A 22,122-nucleotide genomic window follows, 5' to 3' on the forward strand; every position below is an offset into this window, starting at 1 on the left:
AAAATCTTTTAAAAATATTTTGTAATTTATATAACAAGCAATATCGCATGAAAACATTTAATCGCAAAATTGTGAAATTAATTAGTTAATGATGGTACATGCCTTTTGGGTGTACCAATCACGTTAGCGTGTAGGCGGAGTCCTGACCTTTTTTTTTTTTTTAAGACAGACCAAATAGCCAATTGAATGTAAGTACAGGCGGAAGTGGCACGCACCCGGCTTCAGTCATGTTTCTTTAACCAATAAACGAAAAAAGCGGGCTACGCCTATTTGGCGATCAGTAACCAATCACATAGGCGCATGGGCGGACTAGTTGGCGAGGCGTTTTTGACAAGACAGCTTGACTGGTCAATGGAATGGGAGAATGGCGGAAACTGTACTGATTCTAGTCCAATCAGCATTCGCGGGGCGTGGCTTTGTCGACCTGCTCCGCCCATTGGCCGGTATGCGGACTTCTCACAGACAGTTGTATGTTTCATAAAGATGCACTCTGATGCGGCCAGTAAGTAGTACACCTTACCGGCTCTTTTGGGTCACATTGGGACCGTTTACAGGCAACAGAACACATTCCAGACATGAATAGAAAAGCGTTCGACTCGTCCGCGTTCCCATATTATGCCAGCTCTGCGGGGTTCGATGAATTTTGTGCTATTTTGCGTCGGTCTCTTTGTATTTGCCAGCGCGACAACAAAGGCCGTGTACAGAGTCTAAATGGACTCCCAATTCCTATTCGACACCACACTTTTTTGTTGGGTGAAATGATGTATATGTTCACCCTTGTCGGCCGCCTTCCTTTTACAGCCGACGTGTATTTTTTCCTCCGAATGCGAATCTTTAGTGTCGTGCTTATCTACCTGCCTTGCTATCTTTTCCCCATGTTTTAAGTCTTCGGTGACCGACGAACGATAAGTTTCGGCTCGGGGGAGTTTAGTGGACGACGCAAAGAACGTGGAATTGGGTCAAATGCCTGTGTAGGTTTTTAAGAGTGAAAATTGTGACGCAGTTGAGTTTAACATCTTGCATTTGACTTGCTCGTCCCGTTTAGCTGGCTTTCTTTTCGCCCAGGTTAGCATTTATAATGAACAGCATATTCACTTGTCTCATTTAAACACATTTTGCGTTTTTATAATGTTAAAAAGGCTTGTAAATCAGTCAGGTTTAATGTTAGTAGTGGGGGGGCAGATGGCTTTGAAAGAATCGCTCGTCCTGTCGGGGTTTTGGGGAATTGTAGTTCTTGATGGTTGTGGCCGAGCATCGCCGCCATTGGAACTCCTGGCAGAAATAGACTACAAATCCCAAGCGCACACCGCGCTTTGCTATTTAGTAAACTCCGCGCAAGTTGCGCTGGTATTTTTGGTACGCAAGCTAACGCTAGCTTTGCCGTCTTGGTTTTAACGAACCCTTTCGATTGGCATTTGACGACCAACCGGAAACCAAATAAACACGTTTGAGTCACGTCAAGACCCCGCCCTGTCGTTTCGTGTTCAAACATCACGCCGTTGCACTCTAAAGCTAAGCCGTGTACATCTATTGACACCGCTAGCGTTAGCCGACGGACGGTCTCGGGACTTTTGACGAGTCCGTGACGTCATCTTCGTATCTCCTCGTACTTGACTTGTGTTCCATGTCCACAATTGCTTATTATTGTTTCTTTTGACAGATTTTCAGCTGAATTCCCACTTGACTACGCTGGCCAGCATCCATAAGATCCACCACACATTGCACAGGCTGGTAAATGTATACGACAACATGTTGTGTTTGGTTTTCAAGCATATACTTGTTTGGCTTAAAAGCATTTGGCATCTCTTCTGGCAGAACCTCACGGAAGACGTTGATCAGGAGAGCCGCTCGTCAGGTAATATCTGCAAAGGTTTTCTTGCTTGAATGCAAGAAAACTCAATGCCTCTCAACTATAACTTTTTTCCCTTTTTAATATCAAATTTTTGATTTTCTTTAGCTTGTTGCTCCAGAGCCATGCCCCCGAGGAAAAAGAGGAGACCCACTGCCGGAGATGACCTGTCCGCGAAGAAGAGTCGCCAGGACAGGTAGTTATTATTATTATTTTATTTCATTTTATTTTATTCTTTCTGCACTTTCAGAAAACTTGACTCTCCACTCATCCGCGAGGAGGAAACATTTTCCAGCAAGAGATGCTTGGAGTGGTTCTATGAATATGCGGGTAAGCCAACATTTTATGGATTGAAATTGCATTGTTTTGGTCATGTGATGCATAACGCTGCTCTCTGATAGGCTGTGATGACGTGGTGGGACCAGAGGGGATGGAGAAGTTCTGTGAGGACATCGGAGTGGAACCCGAGAATGTAAGATGATTGCTAGTATGTTTGGGAACTTTCCAAATGTGATATTAGATTCATTAAACTGCTCATATTGTACAGAGAAGTTTTTTGCAGATCAGAGTTGTACAAGTGTACATGTGGTGGGTTTTTAATGTAATCTCTAAGAAGGTCCAATGTTGGTGTTTCGCATATTGCAGGTGGTGATGCTAGTGCTGGCGTGGAAGTTGGACGCTCAGAGCATGGGTTACTTTACGCTGCAGGAGTGGCTGAGGGGCATGGGCTCGCTGCAGTACGTATACGACCATTTTTCTGGAGTGTGTGTGTGTGGGGGGGCGGGGTTCTCCATCTGACCGACTCGTGTGCTCGCAACAGGTGCGACTCCACCGAGAGGCTGAGGAATTCGCTGGACTTCTTGAGGTCCGTCCTCAACGATAGCACCAGCTTTAAGCACATTTACCGATACGCCTTTGATTTTGCCAGGGTGAGTCTGGCAAAAGTGAAATTACCGTGTGTGTTGGCTGGAAATGTGTTGGTTCTAAGATTGATTGAATGTGTGCTTTGGCAGGAGAAGGATCAGAGGAGTTTGGACTTGAACACGGCTAAGTGCATGCTGGGTCTTCTTTTGGGAAAGACGTGGCCCCTCTTTCCTGTCTTCAATCAGTTTCTAGAGGTAATGACGGATGTCGGGGGCCGCAGAGAAAAAATATTATGTCATTGCATTTACTTTGGCGCCGTCCGACCAGTGTTGGAACGAGCATTGGGTTTGAAACTCGATCAATTATGTGATGTAATTTTGGTACTGTTTGAATGTCCAGCAATCAAAGTACAAAGTGGTCAACAAAGACCAGTGGTGCAACGTGTTGGAGTTCAGTCGGACAATCAACTTGGACCTCAGCAACTACGATGAAGATGGAGCCTGTAAGTCACCCCCACCCCTTTTTTTATAGGGGAAATTCTGAACAAATGACAGAAATATTTTGCTCTTTACTTAGTAGAAGACAAATTAATGTACTTTCAGTAAATGAAACCAATTTTTTTTTTTTGAGGGTTTCAGTATCATGAAGGCCCACGCTGGACAATGTTAACGCAAATCTTCCTTCCCTCCCACCAGGGCCTGTCCTGTTGGACGAGTTTGTGGAATGGTACAAGGAAAGACACATGTCCTAGCTACAACTGCAAAAAAGCAAACATACAAAATACTGTGATGACCGCAACAACGAGAATCAACAAGAAAAAAAATCAGCCACGGGTGGGGGTGGGTAGCTGGGGAAGGGGTCACGTTACCAGATTCGGTAAAGCTGGCGAGCTCGCCAGGCTTAGCCCTAAACCCACGTTTACCACTTTTCCACCCGGAGTATGAGAAAGTATTGTGGGTGGGGAAAAAGCGAGGGGTTCAGAGTCTTAAAGGTGACCACATTTAGATAAAAAAAAGTCACGGTGGGTTGGTTACCTTGGCAGGTTTCAGCTGCTTGTGCTGTTTACTTGATTAGTGCCAGTCTTTTCTGTTTGTTTGTTTCTTCCCCTTTTTGAGGGGTGGCTTTTTTTTTTAGCACCAAACAAAACCACATTGCTGCTAATTCCATTCAGGCGGGCCATAGATGCCCCCCAGCCCCGTCAGCGTTTATTGGTCCCTACCGGAGCAATGGATGCGTCCACTTAGCTGTGCCTCAAACTTTACCACACACGTAGTTGACAGATGTACATATGTGTAAAAGTTGGGAGCCTGTTTGACGTCAAGCCCGCTGTCAATTTTGTCCCCCCACGTGTGGTTCAGTCTTCCTTTTTAGTCCGATAGTTTCAGGTAGCATCTCCCCCACTTTGCCTCCCAGTGTTGGAACGAGCATTTCTAGCGCCACCTACAAGGAATGTGGGACAGGTCGGAACTGTAAAATAGCGCTCTTGTTTTATTTTCTTTCTGTCCACATTTTTTGTCGTTTTGGCTGTGCTGTGACGCTGATTCGTCCAAATGATTTTAATATTTGCATGCAGCTCCTGACAGAGCCATTTTTTTTTCCCCCTGTACAGAAATTTGTGAAAATGTTTTGTGTTTAGATTTCTTTTTTAGGGGGGATATTCACCATCATGTTTATCGTTTGGTTTCCCAACGGGAACACATGATTGTGTTTATCGTCGTCGTCGTTAAGACCTGGAAAAAACATACGTGCAACCTCATGGTGGAACAAGCGTTCACCCCATTGACGCCAAACGAAAAAGCTTGCTTGGCGTACGCGTTTTTTGTTTATTTATTGGCAGTGCATCCGTTGACTTGCGCACACAAATGGCACCCTCACTGGTTTCACTCTTGTGAAATAGACAACACGCGGTTATGTATAGAATTAATTCATGTTCTCGTATGATCTTGTGACAATGCAGGAAGGTGAAAGTGCTTGTCCCAGCTGTATATATGTATGTAAAACTAAGTGTCTATATGTCGGTTTTCACTATAACCAATGTCTATATACTTAAATAAAAAGGGTTTATTAACTTAACTCCACTTGGCTTGTTTGCAGCACTTTATTTCTAACAAGGAAAATGTGACAAACGTGATCACACCATGACAAAGGCAATGCAGCCACAAGTGGGAAGAAGCGCAAGCTTATTTCAGGTAAGAAAATCGACCCATATATATATATATGTACTTGCATTGACTGCAACACAGAATGGATACAGATGTGAATATAATACAAAGTATACTGTATGTTGAAAGAATAGTTTCATATTACTCAAATGGAATTGTTAAATCAAGGTGAATTGATTAAGACATTGGGCCATCTAGTGAAAGAACAAAGAATTGTTCTGCCTGCCACTGATGGGTAAAGATCAACATTGAATTGCACTTTTCATACCAATTAATACTAAAAATCAAATATCCAAACTGCGATGAACAGGTCCCTTCCTCCTTGGGACCAAATCTTACAAAAATATATGACCAATTGTCAAAACATGTACATATAAATGAATCATAACAGAATTAATTGCTGTTGTCTGTTTGACAATGATCAATATAGCTAACAAATGTGCACTGTAAAAACATTTTCAAATTGTTTTTGTTCTTCCCATTTAAACTTGGCTAATGCTTGGGGTATAAGAACTTTTGGAATCCCATGTTAACTCCACGGCCTCATTTGACAGCGGTGTTGTTGGAGTAGTGGGTGGAGTCCTGATCAGAGGCGCATGGGTCCTGTATTGAAGGATGTCGTGAGGAATGTTTTCTGCAGTACTTTCTGAGGAATAAGAGATGAGGACTTCTGACAAGTCCTCTTTGGAATTCCCGGAAGTGCTACTTGGTTGGGGAGGGTTCACTTTTTCATCCTTCTCCCATGTTTGTCTCTCAGACGACATGACTTTCAAAGCGCTAAGTCCTCTTCTATCTTTTTCTGATGTGCCCTTCCACATCTCATCAATGCTGGATGGAGACAAAGAATGGCCACTTAGGTTAAGAGATCTTGTCACGGATGTGTTTCCATGTTTCTGTGTAAATGACCCGGCTTCAGTTTTTTGAATCTCTTCAAGTGGAGATGGCAGGTCCGGAGGTTTGGAGAGATCAGAGAAGTGGGTCCTCAGTTCTGTCCATCGTTTCTCAGCTGATGGGCCCTCAGTTGACTTCCTGAAGGGTCTCGGGGCAAGAGATGGGTATTTGACACTGTCTGAGGAACCACTTTTGGTCGTCATTATGTTGACTCCTAATGAATCCCTGGTGGGGGGAGTATCATTTCCAGACTCTGGACTGGAAGTGGTCTCTGGGGCAACATATGGGTTCTGGTATCTAGCTGTATAAGGTAATTGGTATCTGGCACTATAGGAGGAACCATGCAGTGTAGTCATTACATCAGTGTGTCGATCCCCGGTGGAAGTATCATTTGGTGGAGACGAAGCTTTCATAATTAAACGTCTGTATTGTATCGGTGATTCACTAACCGACATCCTTGCAGCTTCTGTCATTTCTGTTTCACATGTCTCGTCTTTGCTGTTGTTGGAGTTCTTCTCCGTTGTTGCTTGGGTCTCGACAGTTTGGGTTCCATATGGAGATTCAAGACTGAGATCATGTGACCTTCCTCTCCATTCAGAATAGTCTGTGGACTCAGCTTCATTCTTACTGCTGCTTGATGAATATAGATGTTCTTGTAGAGTAGTCGGAGCCTTTATGTCCAAGTACCTCCTTATATGCGGGATACTTTGTAGGCTCGACATTTCTTCATTTGCAGGATCCACTTCTGATTTGTCGACGTAAATTTGTGCAGCGGTTCGTGGAGAGTCTGTGAAGCCAACTACTGTCTGCTTTTGTTTTGTTGCTCCAAAGTCACCTTCACTGAGGGGTACCACTGGTGGTTCATGTGGATGCGATGTGATTTCAAGACGCTTTCGAAAGCGAGAGAACCCAAGATGCATGTTGGCCCACCGTGACTGGAGCTCTGGATTTATCTCTGGGGTCAGGCTGCTGGTTTCGTCCCCCACAGTCTCGGGAACATTGACATATTTTTCTAATTTGATGTTGGGCTCTCTTTTGGGACTTTGAGGGACAATCATCACAGGGGATTTCAAGGAACTCTTGTTTTCATCTTTGTTCTTGTTGTCATTGTCACTTGCGGGGTCCCTTGATTTGTAATACCAAGCTTCAGATGAAACACTATTAGGAGGCAGTTGTGCCTGTGGAGATGGTGCTCTGATATCCAAACGTCTGCGGACAGCAAAATATAACGGTGACACTCCCTGTGTCTCCGTGGCATCAGCATTAGCATCGTCTTGTTTGTTCGAGGTGCTTGTATCTCTACCGAGGTCCACCAAGGGCCATGTTCCTGTGGACTCAACTTGGCTTGGTGTGACCTCACTATTGCTCAATGGGGCTTTTATGTCCAAACGCCTTTTTAGTTGAGGATAATACCCAAGACTTGTTTCTTGATCCTGGCTTGTGTTCTCATAGAGGCCATGCTGCAGAGATTCAGCGTACTGGTTTGTTTCATCCCCAGTACTTGAGGGGAATGACGATTTGAAATCTAGATGTTTGATTCTATGAAAATCAACAGTAGGGCGTTCTGTTTCCAGATCATAATGATTGGAGGATTCAGATCTTCCCTTGTGTGGTTCGTTGTACCTTTGTGTTTGTACAACCTCAATTGTGTCGTCCTCACTGTCGCTACTGGAGGTCAACGCCGGTGATTGTTGTTTAATTTCTAAACGTCTCTTGATTCTGAAAGAATCCTCAAGGTCAAGTGATGGCCAAAATCCTCGTGGATCATCCTCTTTATTTGCAGTTCCTTGTTCCTGTTTAATGCTGCTCGATGATGAATCTGGAGTTGGTGACAGCACTTTGAAATCTAAACGCCTCTTGATTCGGAAAGAATCCACAAGATCAATCGAGGGCCAAGATGATTCTGGGTTAGAGCTTGGACTTAGTGATTCTTTTATTGGATGCCGAGGAATCCCTTGCTCCTCTTGTTTTGTGACGTGAGGAATCATTTCATATTCATGGTCGCTGCTGGACAAAGAATCTGAAGGTGGTGAAGGCGCATTGATGTTTAGACGCCTCTTGATTCGGAGAGACTCTCCAAAATCAAGAGAAGGCCATGGAGATGATGGGTCATGACTGGATGTTGGAGGTGCTTTCATGGGGTAACTAGAAACATTTGCGGTTTCCTGGGCCTGCTTTGTAATGTGAATGGTCCTTTCGTCTTTAGTGTCAATGCTGGACATCGAATCTGGAGTTGGTGACATTGCTTTGACATTTAGACGTCGCTTGATTCTGAAACCTCCATCAAGACCAATAGAAGGCCAAGGTGATTGTGGGTCATATCTTGATGCTGGAGGTGCTTCAAATGGGTAACTTGTTACTTTCAGGATATCTTGCTCATGTTTTGTAGATTGAGTAATTGTTTCAAGCTCATTGTCACTGCTGAATGATGAATCTGAAGTTGGTGACAGTGCTTTGATGTTTAGACGCCGCTTAATTCGCAAAGTGCTATCAAGATCAACAGAGGGCCAAGGTGCTTGTGGTTCATAACTTGATGTTGGAGGTGTTATAGTTAAGTACTGAGTTTCTTTGTTGGTTTGCTGGTCCTGGTTTGTGGTGTGTTTGGTCCTTTCATCTTCAGTGTCACTGTGGTACATCGAATCTGAAGTTCGTGGCAGTGCTTTGACATTTAAACGCCGCTTAATTCTGAAAGTACCATCAAGATCAACTGAGGGCCATGGTGCTTGTAGGTCATACCGTGATGTTAGAGGTGCTTTAATGGGGTACCCTGTTACTTTTGTGATTTCTTGCTTCTCATTTGTAGGATGATTAGTTGTTTCATGCTCAGTGTCGCTTCTGAATGACGAATTGGAAGTTGGTGATGGTGCTTTGATGTCTAGACGCCTTTTAATTGGGAAAGAGTCTTCAAGATTGATTAAGGACCAAGGTGCTTGTGGGTCATGACTTGGTCTTGGTGAACCCTTAGTGGTCCCTTGCTCCTGTTTCAAGGTTGATGTCTCAGAATTTTGTGGCAGAACTTTGACATCTAGATACCTTTTAACTCTGAAAGAATCCTCAAGCTCAATAGAATAACTTGGTGCTGGAGATGATTTAATGAGGTTACCTGTTCCATTTTTTGTCTCTTGCACCTGTTCAGTGATGGGATGAATAAATTCATCCTCACTGGATGATAAATATGAAGTTGGTGATGGTGCTTTGATGTCCAGATGCCTCTTGATTCGGAAAGAATCCTCAAGATTAATAGAAGGGGTGTTTGGATCATAAAGTAACATTGGTGACACTTCGGTGGTGTACTTAGTTACTTTAGTAATATCGCTGTTGCTGCTAGATGATGAATCAGACGGTGAAAGTGCTTGGACATTTAAACGCCTCTTGATTCTGAAAGAATCCTCAAGATCAATTGAGGGCCAATGTTGATCATAATTTTGTGTTGGAGCGTGCCTAATTACTTCGACGGTGTCTTGCTCCAGGTTTTGAATGTGATTATTCATTTCGTCATCACTGTCGGATGACGCATCCAAAGTTTGTGGTGGTACTTTGACATCTAGTCTCCTCTTAATTCCGAAAGAATCCTCAAGATTAGTAGAGGGCCAGGGTGCTTGTAGGTCATATTTTGGTGTTGGCGATGCTTCAGTGGGGTACATAGTTACTTCAGTGATGTCTTCCTTTTTCTCTGTGATATGATGAATTTCATACTCACTGCTAAACGATGAATCTGAAGGTGGTGGAGGTGCTTTGACATCAAGACGCCTTTTGATGCTGAAAGACTCCTCAAGATCTATTGAGGGCCAGGGTATTTGTGGGTCATGACTTTGTGTTGGTGACACGTGAGCAGGATACCTAGTAACGTCAGTGCCTCCTTGTTTGTGTTCTGTGATGTGGTGAGTTGTTCCATGATCATTGTCACTGCTGAACGATGAACTTGAAGGTGGTGGAGGTGCTTTGACATCAAGACGCCTCTTGATTCGGAAAGACTCCTCAAGATCTATTGAGGGCCAGGGTGTTTGTGGGTCATAACTTAGTGTTGGTGACACTTGAGCAGGGTACCTAGTTACTTTATTGCCTCCTTGTTCGTGTTTTGTGATGTGGTGAGTTGTTCCATGATCACTGTCACTGCTGAACGAGGAATCTGAAGGTGGTGGAAGTGCTTTGACATCGAGACGCCTCTTGATTCGGAAAGAATCCTCAAGATCTATTGAGGGCCAATGTGAGTGTTGGTCATGACTTAGTGTTGTTTCATCCTCACTGTCGCTGTTGAACGATGAATCCGAAGGTGGTGAAGGTGCTTTGATGTTTAGACGTCTCTTAATTCTGAATGAATCCTCAAGATCAATTGAGGGCCAAGGTGATTCTGGGCTATAACCTGGTGTTGGAGTGGCTTTATTGGGGTTACTAGTTACTTTTAGGGTCCCATGCTCCTGCTTTTGAGTGTAGTACATTGTTTGATCTTCAATTGTGGAAGTCGAACCTGAAGTTGGTGGCATTGGTTTGACATCAAGACGTCTTTTGATTCTGAAAGAATCCTCAAGGTCAATTGAGGGCCAAGGTGATTCTGGGCTATAACCTGGTGTTGGAGTTGCTTTATTGGGGTTACTAGTTACTTTTAGGGTCCCATGCTCCTTCTTTTGAGTGTAGTACATTGTTTTCTCTTCACTGTCAATACTGGAAGTTGAACCGGAAGGTGGTGACAGAGGTTTGATGTCAAGATACCTTTTAATTCTGAAAGAATCATCAAGATCAATTAATCGTGGGTTATAACTTAGTGTTGGAGGTGGTTTAATGGGGTAACTAGTCACTTCAATGGTCCCTTGCTCCTGTTTTTGTATGGAGTACAGTTTTTCATCTTCACTGTCAATACTGGAAGTTGAATGTGAAGTTGGTGACAGTGGTTTGACATCTAGATGCCTCTTAGTTTTGAAAGAATACTCAAGATCAATTGCAGGCCAAGGTGCTTTTGGGTCATATCTCGATGATACATTTGATGGAGACTGTGGCATGCTGGCCCATGTTAGTGACGGTGCTTTGATATCTAAACGTCTTTGGACTGAGATGGTATGCTCAAGATCAATCGCTGGCCACTGCGTTTGTGAATCAAGTCGTTGTGATTCTTCACTGTCACTGTCGGAGAAAGAAGTTGAAGGTGCGACTCCTGCTGTGACCACCCTTCCTGTCGTGTGTTTATCCCTGAAGCTTCTCTCACGCACTTTGATATCCATTCGTCTCTGGACACGCATTGAGTTATCGAAATCAATTTCAGGCCACCAAAGTTCTGCGTCCTGATCCAGGCTATGTTCATATCGATTCTCAGACTTCAAACTAGCAAGATTGTCGAAGACCTTGGTTTCAGCGTAGCTTCTGCTCACCTTCTCTTCTTGCAGATCTGGGTTGACGGTGTATTGCGTAAGTTCATCGTCACTCATGTACGAACTGGAGCCGGACGAGTGTTTTCTGCTCAGTCTTGGCATAATTTGTCGGGTGTAGTTAAAAGAACCCATGGGACTGCTGGTTCTCGGCGATGTGCTGCGGACAGAGTCGCTGTAGTCAAATTGTTCTTCCTCATCTTCGAGTTCCACTGTTTCACTGTTTTTTGCATGCTGTGCGTAATCTACAATGGGTTCAGAAGAAACTCCTGGGATTTTCTTAATGGAAATTTGTGGTATTTCTGATGTGTTCTGATAAAGTGTGTCCACTTGTTTTTGGTCCTGATCAGAAAGTGACGAATCAGACAAAGTTCTTGTGAGGTTTTGGTCCGAAAGACCTCGTGTATCCTCTGAACTGCTTCCCTCCAGACCTTTCTCAAATACCGAATCTCTATCTACAAGCGTTTTATTTTCAACTACTTTGCTGTTTACTCTTGTGTCATGTTCCGTGTCATAATATTTAACATCATTTTCTTCCACTGTGCTGAAGGTAACTCTCCTTTCTCTGTGAGGGCCCAACTCCTCTGGGTCTTCCGAGTAGGCCTCATTGTCGTATTGTCTCCCCTCGGCCGACGAGACAGTGTTTTCAGATGTTTTCTTTCTGGTGATCCTCTTCCAGAGAATATCGATGCATGGTCTTAGGACAACTCCCAGGATGAAGGCGAACAGAAAGGTGATGAACACGGACAAACACACGGCTAACGTCAAGTCGGACTGTGTCACGTTTTGGCTCCTTACTTCACCTGTGATTCTCTCTGCTACACTTCGAACTTTTCTGCTAGTTCCTGCGATACGAAGATGAAAGATGGACACCACCTGGTGATCCTTGGACAAACACACGTAAAGACCAGTGTTTTTCTCTGTGATGGCACTGACGAGGAGACCAGAGTTAGGTTGGTTTCCAGGTGCCAAACCAGCAGGCGTCCACCATAATTCACCTGAGAAAAAGACATGAGTTGATTATTAGGTTTCAATAGAGAAAAGGGATTTTCCAGCTGTTACCTCTTGTGGTGCAGGACAGCAGAACATCAGAACCTTGTTGTACTGTCACATCTTGTGGTTCCTTTTCAGTGCTCCAACAGTCCAAATCATCATCCTCCAGGTGTAGAACGTCGGCACCTGCTAGAATGGGCGGGGAAGCGCAAACCAAATCCCAGGAATGCGACCCTCTGTTCCTGTTAATAGCCATCCATCTTCTTATGTTCCTCATGATGCAGTTACAGTGCCACTTGTTTCCAGCTAGGTGAACGTCCGTCCCGATGGTGTGTAGAGAGAAGTAGATTGAAGGGTCGAGGCTGGTCAGCATGTTGAAGCTCACGTCGAGAATCTGCCATCAGGCAAATAATACATGTTCCTTCCCAAGACTGAAGCTAATCTTTAGGGATGACCTTTATTTTAAGAGGTGTTTATTTACCTCAAGTTGGTGTAAATGTCTGAAGGCATTTGGGTGCAGGCTGCTGATGAGGTTGTGTTGGAGGTGAAGCTCCCGTAGCCCACGCAGGTTGTCCAGTTCTCCTAGCTGGATGGTGGTAATGTTGTTGAAGGACAGTTGCAGGATCTCCAAGGCCTCTATAGCACCCAAGCCTATCGAGCATAGCAGATCGTAAAGAATGGAGTCTCCATTAGAAGGATAACTCCACAAGCATGCTGTATTTTACTTTTCTTTGGATGTTTTTTCTTTTTGAGGGGGTGAAGACAGAATGATGATCACCATTGAGTAGGAAACACCTTACGTATGGATAGATAAGAAAACTGATCATGTGAATAAACTCACCTGCCAAGCTTCCTCCCTCCGCATGTCTGTCGCATGTCAAAGTTGACGGTGAGTAGAACAGAGTTTATTGTTTTATTGTCCACTTGTAGCACAGTTATCGGAATAAGTTTTATGACCACAGAAAATGTTTTCTCGTTTTTTTTAAATTTTCTAAAAATATTTGCAGTGATATTGTAATGAAGCAGAATTGATTAAATCATTTTAAATGACTGTTATTTGAAGGTGTTCCACAAAAATATGCCATATTTTCAATCTCCTGTTATCTTTTTTTTTTTTTTTTTAAACCTAGGATAATAATGATTAATACAGCAAGCATTTACGACCCAGTGACTCACCCCGTGGTAGTCGTCGTAGCTGATTCCTCTCCACAGATAAGAGCTGTAGGTTGGGGGCCCAGGAGGCACACCCTCGACCCTCAACACGTCCGTGGGTGCAGAGCGACAGTCGCGTGATGCTGTTATTGGCCAAGCTAAGGCTGCGGAGCCGAGGAAGCGTCCGGCGGAGTAGCGTTGCCCGTTCTAGGTGGTTGTGGGAAATGTCCAGATCAGCCACAGAGTCCAGGTTTTGCGGCAGTGCCCGGAGACCCGCCAAGGAGCAGTTCAGCATGGATGACCCTGGACACGAGCAGGCTGGCGGGCAAGCTAGCGAGTGATGGCGGAGCCCGGAGCAGGTGAGCAGCAGCAACAAAACGATCAAAACCCGAGCCATCCTCAGTCCAATCCATATAATCCACATCGACCATCTACTCGCCACATCTGAAGCGCTTTAAACATCACGGCCAAAGTCTGCTCATGTATAAACCCGCCCAAAGACGGCATTCAATCATTTACGCCCAGTTACTGTCTTCTCCTTTTCATGCCGAGATAAGTGTGTTCCTGACGGCCGAGCCCGCACATTCTATTCCATCATAAAAGGCCGTCATTTTCAAACACACACGCCCTGAGACCTTTAACCAAAACAAACGATAAGAGGCAGCAGCACGCTGACACTCCAGGTTTTTATTCAAACAAACACGCCGTAATGTTTTCAAGCAAATGTTACAGATCTTCTAACCGATCCTCATTTTGATCGTAAAAAATCCAAATAATACTCACATTGAACATAAATTGAACATTATCGATTAACCGCGTCGTACCCGTGTTCAACATTTTGTCCGTATGAAGCGGCTCTCATTAGATTGTGCAAGATGTATGGCAAGTATCCATTCTATGTATTCCATAGAAACTTCTCATGAAGCCAATCTAACGATTGACCGCTTGAGAGCTTTGAGCATGAACTGCAGTGCATAAAACCTACTAATCACTTTGTGGTCAGTTAACATCACACACACACACAGCTGCCAAATAAATCCCTGTGCAACCCTCCAGGATATAAATAATAAAAATAATACCGGATGGTCAAACAAAATACTGCATTTTCCAAACGACTGCGATCATGTAATCCATGAATGCAGTTGTTTTTTTGGTAATAGGGAGGCAGATGCTGGGGTTACAGTCCTTGGTGTGTGTTTCGGCATGGGTTGTCTGAAGTCTGGCAGCCCATGTTGGGATATTTGACCAGCACACGGAACAGCGTCCCGTCGGCGCACATGCACAGCTTGTAGCGCTCCACGCCTTCGTCGAAGTACACGTCGCCCACCGAATTGGGGATGCGGGTGGCGTTGAACATCACAGAGCCGTTCAGCACGATGCTGTTCTCCTGCAAGCACCCAAAAGGACGAAAAAGGTCAGAAGGCACTGCATTTTGGTATGACGTGACTGCATGTACGTATACTTACGGCTCTGAGCTCAATGTCGCCGCCCATTCTGAACTCGACGGTGCGGCCCATGATGTTGACACCTTCGTTGCCGCGAATGATGGCCTTGCTGTCCCCGCGGATGTTCAAGTCTGACGCGGCATTGCTGGTGATCTGAGGAACCAGAAGTACCGGTTGAAACAACTGTACATGTACTGAGAACTAAAAGATGGGAGAAGGGAGACAATCACCCTTTCTGTGGAGGCCTTCTTGACACTGAGCACCTTGACGCCTTTGGGGAGGTGGAACTCGTGGTTGTCATAGTCGGTGCTGAAGAAAGTGGTCTGGGTGCGGGGGTCAGTGAAGGATATCCCGGTGTCGCTGACTACCGATGTCTTGTCTTTTTCCACGCTCAGCTTGGAGGTGCCCTGCTGGAACACTACCTGCAACAAGTATCAACGTTCATGTTTTCAACTGCCCCTATTTTGTCCACTAGAGGGAGCCTACGTGAACGACTGATTTGTGCTTGTGGTGAAGGTTTTCACGTCCTCTTACCGGGTTGTTGTTGCCGACGATGAGTAGGTCTTGGTCCTTACGGCCCCCCACAGTGCTTTTGTGCAGCGGATGAACAACGCCCATGTCTGCCTTCTGCTTGAAGCGCAGCAGACCCGATTCGTGAAACTCCATGCTGTCGCATCCGTTCGGACCGATGCGAATCACCGTCCATATGATCAGAGTGATCTGAAAGACAGTCATTGTAGTTACCACATTAGTGTTTGTACAATACATTGATATCATAGTGTATTTAAAAAAAATATAAACCATATAACACATTTTCCATGTTTTTGTTGTCACTCTCTTACTCACAATAAGGTTAATCAAAGCGAGGAGAAAAAGAAGCACGATGACACACACGGCCATGTTGCCCTTGCGCCCGCGAAGACCCGTCTTGTGCAGACGCTCCTCCTCGATGGGTACGTAGCCCGCCTTGAAATTGCTGTTGTGTTCCTTGTTGGCACCACGTCTCTCGATTGCCTTCTCTCGCATGGACTTCTTCACCGGCCCATTGGCGCTCTCCTGGAGGAAAATCACCAATGTTGTGAATGTGAGAGACCATGTCATACAACCTAACAGCTTCATAGTCTTTCAACATTCATATTAGATATTCGATTTTGCAGCCAAACTACATGCTAACAAAAAATGAAAACTACATGATTTCAAATGTACACCATTTGGAAAAAAGAAAAGCTAGGACCGCCACTGCTCTGTGGGCATTCCTTCTTTGGACAAATGTGAACTCTCTGGATTTACAATGGCTCCTTTAAACGAGGTTCATTTACATGCTTTCGTCAATGCAACAGCCCTGATTCTCGTTACATTGTGTGAGCTGGAATGTGTCTCAGACAGCCTGGCTGTGAGTGGGGCCATCACTATAAATACACCGTCCCCAATTTAGCATCACAACAGATGTAATAACCCGCGCTCCTATATCGTAAGTTTGTCGTCACGCAAGCCGGTAAGGTAAATGTCATATTTCGACTCATTTGACATGCAACACAGCCTTTATTAGACAATTACGACACGGTAGATCAGTGTTAATCACACTGCGATGACAGCGTCCTTGGCTTGAAAAGAAGCGGTTTGGGCGCACTGGGGACACACGGGTGCAACTGCCCCCCAACCCCCCCCCCCCTTAAAACACTCGAAATCGCGTCAGAAAAAGGAGATCATAAGAATAAATAGAGAATTTAACGGACCTGCTCGGAAGCCATGTTTACCCTCCCTTTCTCAGCTTCTGGAGTGTGGTAAAGGAACGTACCACTTTCCACCACCCTACTGTTATTTTTGTCAAAACCAATCGTGTTTTTGCCCGAGGGTAACTTAATTAAATGTTGTATTGCTTTCATCTAAAGTACAGATTTCTGTAATATGTATCGTCTTGACTCCGTTTAAAAATATATTGAACTTTCATTTCCGTAAGATGGTACGTTCCGACGCCACAAGCCATTGGCGTGAGGATACCCAAAATAAACCACATATACGTTCATATTTTCCATGACTGCTACAGTTTTAAAACAATTAAACTTAAGTGTAACATTTTCAGAATGTATTTTTAATCTATTTTAACAGTCGCACGAAGCAACTTCTTTAGTTTCTCAAAAAGTGAACCCAATTGTGTAAATTATCCAACATCGCCCTCTGGTGGATTCACATTTACTCGCACCTTGACGCATTTTTGTGTCCATTTTTGAGAGAACACTGGGGAACGTTTAATCAATGGATTAAAACTTTATTAAAGGGCATCACCGGCCACATCCTCCGTGTGAGAACTCCGGCTGCTGTGAAACAAAGCCCGACTGAAGATGACGTGACGTCGACTCACCTGTAAGCGGGGACAACTCTTAATTTTCTTCCTCCATTATTTTCACTCCCGATATCCGAGAGTTTTCGTTTGTTTTGTTATTCCAGCACCCACGAGGAGCGCAGACATGGCAGATGCTTTAAACGCGCTGGTCAGTCAGTCCTGCTTCAACGTTTTACAAGACAAGTTGGAAAGATGGCAAAGAGAGTATAATGTAAGTTTTTTTTTTTTTTAATGCATTTAAAGTTTACTCTTAATGCTGCAAACGTCATGGCGGCATGGTATGACTTCAAATGACAACATTTGCGTCACAGCCATATTCCTTACTTAATCCACAAAATGCACTTATTTATTTAGTACCAAACATTTACAATTTTGAGTTTTGTTGCTATGAAAACGAGTTGTCATGGCTTCCGATCGGTGTATTCCAAAGAGCTTCAACTCGATTTTGGAGTGTTCACCATCGGCTACTTCCGGTTTTGTTCACGTAAAGCCGGAAGTGATGCGATTTGCCCTTAGGTTTTGTCTTATATCCTTATGCGTTAAATTTGCCGCTTTATGTTATGTACCTCTGCCTTTTCTAAACAGTGAGCCAAATTAATTAATTTATGTATTAGATTATTCGAGTGGGTTTGATTAAAAACTTACTTCAGTTTCAAGGTACTCCATCTATTTTCTGTGGCTTATCCCTACTAGGGTCATTCATGGCTGTGATTTTTGTGCTTCCCAAGGTGATTTCCTGTGATGAGAATATGAATCGGTGCTGTGAGATGATGGAATTAACTGCCAAAATCCAAGGGCAGCTTTTTGCCATCCTTAACTCTGTAGCTGCTGATGGTAACCACTACATAAGCTATTGTGAATGTAAAAGGTCTACACACTCCTGTCCAAATGCTAAGTTTCTTTGACATAAAAAATGAGACAAAGCATTTTAATACAATCACCGTTGATGTGACAATTACATTGTGTATTAGCTTTGTGTGTAACATCCATTCCTCCTCAGGTCAACACACAGACGGGGTGGCCACGCTAAAAACACGTCTGCTTCCATGGCTGGGCTCTTGTTTCTTGCCATCGCGGCCCCCTGTCCACAAAGACGCCGGTTTCAGTGTCTTGCAGGTGACATCACCCTTCGAAGCGCTGTAACGATGACCTTTGCTTAAGCCGCCTCATCACAGTTGGTGCTGAATGGCTTGAATTTTGTGTGCTTACCAGGATTTGACAGAAGAGGAGCGTAAGCTTACAGAGCTCTCTAGCGGCAAGATGAGCGACACACAGTGGCTGGAGCCTCAGCTGTGCTCCACTCGGCTGCAGTTGGAATCGCTCCAGGCTGGGTGAGTCTGACGAAGAAGGAAAATAAAGTAAAAACTATCAAGAAACTTCTCCTCTGCTAACCAATCCAGGGTCTACCTCTTGCTCACCCACCACGCACCACACCCTAACTAAGGATGTGTTTGTCTTTTTCAGGCTGGACGATGGTCACACGGATCTGAACCAGACAAAAAGCAAAACAGCCACCACTGAGGATGAACTACAGCAACTGAAAAAGAAGTAACTGAAATACATGCACGCACGCATGCATTTTATCATGGTCGATAAAAATTCATTTGTTCCCGGTGTATTGTTTTCAACCAAGAAAGAGATGTGTGTTGTTGTTGTTTTTTTGTAGCTTGAGAGCAGTATACTTACAAAATGACCTCTACAAGAAGAAGTTGGATTCTTGTCACGATTACGAGCGTCAGATGTCCAAGTGGAGGAATGAAATATCATATCTGAGCTCACAGAGGTCTGATCACACTGCGACATGCATACGGTCCGCATCCCACAAGCTTTCGTGCCTTAAATCGCCTTTCCCAGGCTGGCCAGAAGCAATTCGGTGAGATCCGAGACGATGGCATGCTCGCAGCTCACCAGCTCGTCACGTCTCCTGCGCGTGGTCTCGCGCTTCAGCGACCTGTACAATGTGGAGCGTAAGGAGGCACAGCTGCAGCTTCAGGGCTACTTGAGCGACTTGGAAACGGTCCAGAGGATCATCTTCATTGCCATGGTGGTAAGAGTCAGAAGAAGTCGGGCCTCGTTTCATTGGATGCTCCTGGCCCAAAAGACATTCTCATCTTTTTCGTGCCTTTCATTTGCGTCATCTTAGGAGTCCTTCAAGGCAGCCAAACTGGCTCACCGTCTCTTCAGGCTGCGCGCTCGCAAGACACTCTCATCGTGTCACTTCGGGCCTGAAAGCCTGGAAGATACCGTGTTGGACTACATTGTTCGAAACCAGGACCTCTATGACGTGGAGAATAGTGTGGACGTAAGAAGGAACAGAAAGGCAACTTTAACTCGAGCGCCCTTGTGACTTGTGTATTTACCTTGCAACAGGAAGTACTCAGCGCTATGAACCTCAACCCTCGCATCGCTTCCATTCCAAAAATCAACTTCTCCGTGGCGCGCCCCTTAATTAGGGAGACCTGCAAGCTGGCCTTCACCATGCAGACGTTGGACCCGCCCATTGACTTGGCCTTTGCCAGTGATGGAGAACTTTTCATTAGCAGCAAGTATGGCACAAAAAAAAATCATTCCGAAATCCACAAATTTAGTCCTACTTGTTGAACAGGTACCGGCGCAGCCTCGACTCGGACCTCTCGGCCCAGCTGGTCTCCTACCACGTGTGGCCCGCTCTGATGCAATGCGGAACCGTGCGTGCCAAGGGCGAAGCCGTGACCAAGAAAGGAACTGTGGTACTGACACACCATTGGTGCAAGTGGAGAAGTTCTGAGTTCTGACGCGTTACTTGTCATCATGTTTGTTTACAGTGGAGCAGAAGCCCGCTGAGCTTCGTGCGCTCACGCTCTCTCAGTCCAACTCGCAATCTTGTAAGTTAGCGACTGTGATGCTAGCGCTTACATCTCAGAATTTAAATTTGTTCCCTGAAAATAACATCAGCTTTTCTTGGAGCTGGTTGGAATCGCTTTGAAAAAACTCTGCAACAATGAATCCATTATTGCTTGTTAAATGAATACTTCTTTTGCTCTTAATTGTTTCAGACGTTTAACGACAAGAAAAGATTGTCTCCGGACGCTCTCTCCGCCAGCTGCCTCTGAACTCTTATTGGATCCATGACAGGCCACAGTTTGCGTTAGTGTTGGCTCGTGAGTGAACGATTCGTTCAAAACGATTTGTTTCATATGACTTCAACCAGTAGATGTTGGTAACGCGCATTAAAGCTGGTTCCACCTCGCCGTGAAACAAAACGAAGAAGAAAATGATGTCACTTCCCGTTCACGAAGGAGTTGTGAATTGTATTTCCCGTTCACCAACGGAACGGAGCTGTGAGTGAACGAGTCAGTGATTTGCATTTCCAGTTCATTGCGAGAACGGATCAGTGAGGGAACGAATCCTGACTTTCCCGTTCGCAAACGAGTCAATGGGTCAACTGCGTTCCTTCCCGTGCATCAACGGATCAGTCCGTGAACGTGTTGCGTCTCCCGCCTGGCGTGAACTATGTAAGCCAGAATGTAGATTTACGATTTGCCAAGGAAAGAAAGACCCACTCACTGAAACACCACTTCTTTTATGCACGTTTTCTCCAAGCGAACGGCTAACTTTATTGTAACAACGGGGAGATTATGCTTCTCTTTGGGTAATTTCTATTTTATAACACTTATAGTAGTTCTTAACGTGTATGCATATATACGCATAAATATTGTTATCCAATATATCTACTGCAATTTCACATTAGATTGCTGGTTTTAAATTTACTTTTGTTATTATATTATAATAATATTTATGTATTATTATTATTACGTTTTCGAACAGTGATGTATATTGTTTGTTTTTTATTGTTTTTATTATTTAAATCATGTTCGAAATAAAGATTCATTATTTTAAGAAACATTTATGTTAAAACTTGTCAGGTGCTTTATTCCTTGTTTTTATATTTGCCAATTAAAACATAAAGACCTGACAGCTTTGGCCATGATTTTTCCCTAATGAAGTGGCCTGTGATTAGGTACACCTAAAAATGGCGGTGTACCTAATGGGGTGTCCGTGTGACGTCACAGATCAAACAGCCAATCAGAAAGTGGGGGTGAGGGCGGGTGTGGCACTTTTCACTTTCAGTTAAGCTTTGGCCATGATTTTTCCCTAATGAAGTGGCCTGTGATTAGGTCAGTGCTTCTCAAATAATGGGGCGCGCTTTTTTGGCAGTACTAGAATAAAGTGTAATTGCGCGTTTACTACAGCAGGGGGCAGTGGCGCTCTCATTGTTACTTCTGTCACGTTTGCGACAGTGCAACATTTTACGACTTACAAGACAAGTTAGGATAGTCACGGTGGGGAGGGGGGGCGCGAATAGTTTTCTTCTTGCTAGGGGGGGGCGTAACAGAAAATAATTGAGAAGCACTGGGTTAAATAAAGGTTAACCTAAAAAAAAAAAAATAAAATAAAAAAAAGTGAACCCTGAACTTTGAACCCGCGGTGACCCCTTTGAACCCGCGGTGACCCCGCGGTGACCCCGTGGTGACCCCGTGGTGACCCCTGGGTGACCTTTGAAACCTGAACTTTCAACTCTAGTTAAAAATCGAAAATGTGCACATGACCCCGTGAACTTTGAACCGACCTTTGACCCCTGGGTGAACTTTGAACCGTAAACTTTGACCTTTGACCCCTAGCTAATTACGTTTTTTTTTTTTTTTAAACCGGCATAGCAGAACGATCCATGGTCTTCAGATGCCGCGCTGTCGCCATCTCCTGGTCAGTTAGTGAAATGCTTTTGCTGATGTTTTTTTTTCTCTCAATTAAAACAAATCAATTAGCCAGTTGGTTTTCTTTATTTAATATCTATTATCAGACAAAACCAAATTGTGAATCAGTCACCTAGGCTATAGCAGAACAAACAATCCATGGTCTTCAGATGCCACGCTGTCGCCATCTCCTGGTCAGCTAGTGAAATGCTTTTGCTGTTTTTTTTCCCTCTCAATTAAAACAAATCAATCAGCCAGTTGGCTTTCTTTATTTAATATCTGATATCAGACAAAACCAAATTGTGAATCAGTCACCTAGGCTATAGCAG

At 44.3% G+C, this 22,122-nt stretch overlaps 4 protein-coding genes across 5 annotated transcripts; 2 read left to right on the top strand and 2 right to left on the bottom strand.

The window, feature by feature from the left end:
- Positions 1–419: 419 nt before the first annotated feature.
- On the top strand, positions 420–4,791 carry dcun1d4 (DCN1, defective in cullin neddylation 1, domain containing 4 (S. cerevisiae)). 2 transcript variants are annotated; one of them, XM_061296786.1, is made up of 11 exons: positions 420–502; positions 1,661–1,731; positions 1,816–1,855; positions 1,958–2,045; positions 2,100–2,179; positions 2,251–2,321; positions 2,495–2,586; positions 2,670–2,778; positions 2,863–2,967; positions 3,113–3,215; positions 3,409–4,791. In XM_061296786.1, the coding sequence occupies exons 1-11, from the start codon at positions 484–486 to the stop codon at positions 3,462–3,464; spliced, it is 834 nt and encodes a 277-aa protein (XP_061152770.1). In that variant the 5' UTR covers positions 420–483; the 3' UTR covers positions 3,465–4,791. The 2 variants fall into 2 exon arrangements, with proteins under 2 accessions (XP_061152770.1, XP_061152769.1); XM_061296785.1 differs by having other exon boundaries at positions 469–502; positions 1,661–1,737.
- Positions 4,792–11,070: 6,279 nt separating this feature from the next.
- Positions 11,071–13,080, bottom strand: LOC133167219 (leucine-rich repeat-containing protein 66). The gene is made up of 4 exons (XM_061297843.1): positions 12,601–13,080; positions 12,189–12,513; positions 11,130–12,124; positions 11,071–11,082 (listed from the first exon to the last, which is right to left on the bottom strand). Exons 2-4 carry the CDS (start codon positions 12,490–12,492, stop codon positions 11,071–11,073), a joined length of 1,311 nt encoding a protein of 436 aa, XP_061153827.1. The 5' UTR covers positions 12,493–12,513; positions 12,601–13,080.
- Positions 13,081–13,938: 858 nt separating this feature from the next.
- sgcb (sarcoglycan, beta (dystrophin-associated glycoprotein)) lies at positions 13,939–16,605 on the bottom strand. The gene is made up of 6 exons (XM_061296784.1): positions 16,453–16,605; positions 15,563–15,772; positions 15,251–15,436; positions 14,947–15,138; positions 14,738–14,869; positions 13,939–14,658 (listed from the first exon to the last, which is right to left on the bottom strand). The coding sequence occupies exons 1-6, from the start codon at positions 16,600–16,602 to the stop codon at positions 14,449–14,451; spliced, it is 1,080 nt and encodes a 359-aa protein (XP_061152768.1). The 5' UTR covers positions 16,603–16,605; the 3' UTR covers positions 13,939–14,448.
- A 285-nt stretch (positions 16,606–16,890) lies between these two features.
- Positions 16,891–20,885, top strand: spata18 (spermatogenesis associated 18). The gene is given in 13 exon segments (XM_061296782.1): positions 16,891–17,080; positions 17,165–17,271; positions 17,789–17,894; positions 18,061–18,176; positions 18,273–18,391; positions 18,525–18,608; positions 18,727–18,929; positions 18,932–19,107; positions 19,204–19,362; positions 19,431–19,606; positions 19,666–19,789; positions 19,865–19,924; positions 20,096–20,885. Coding segments are annotated over 12 exon segments (1,467 nt in total). The 5' UTR covers positions 16,891–17,080; positions 17,165–17,184; the 3' UTR covers positions 20,153–20,885.
- The last annotated feature ends 1,237 nt before the right edge of the window (positions 20,886–22,122 follow it).

Source organism: Syngnathus typhle, linkage group LG14 (assembly GCF_033458585.1).
Source record: "Syngnathus typhle isolate RoL2023-S1 ecotype Sweden linkage group LG14, RoL_Styp_1.0, whole genome shotgun sequence".
Taxonomy (NCBI): Eukaryota; Metazoa; Chordata; class Actinopteri; order Syngnathiformes; family Syngnathidae; genus Syngnathus; species Syngnathus typhle.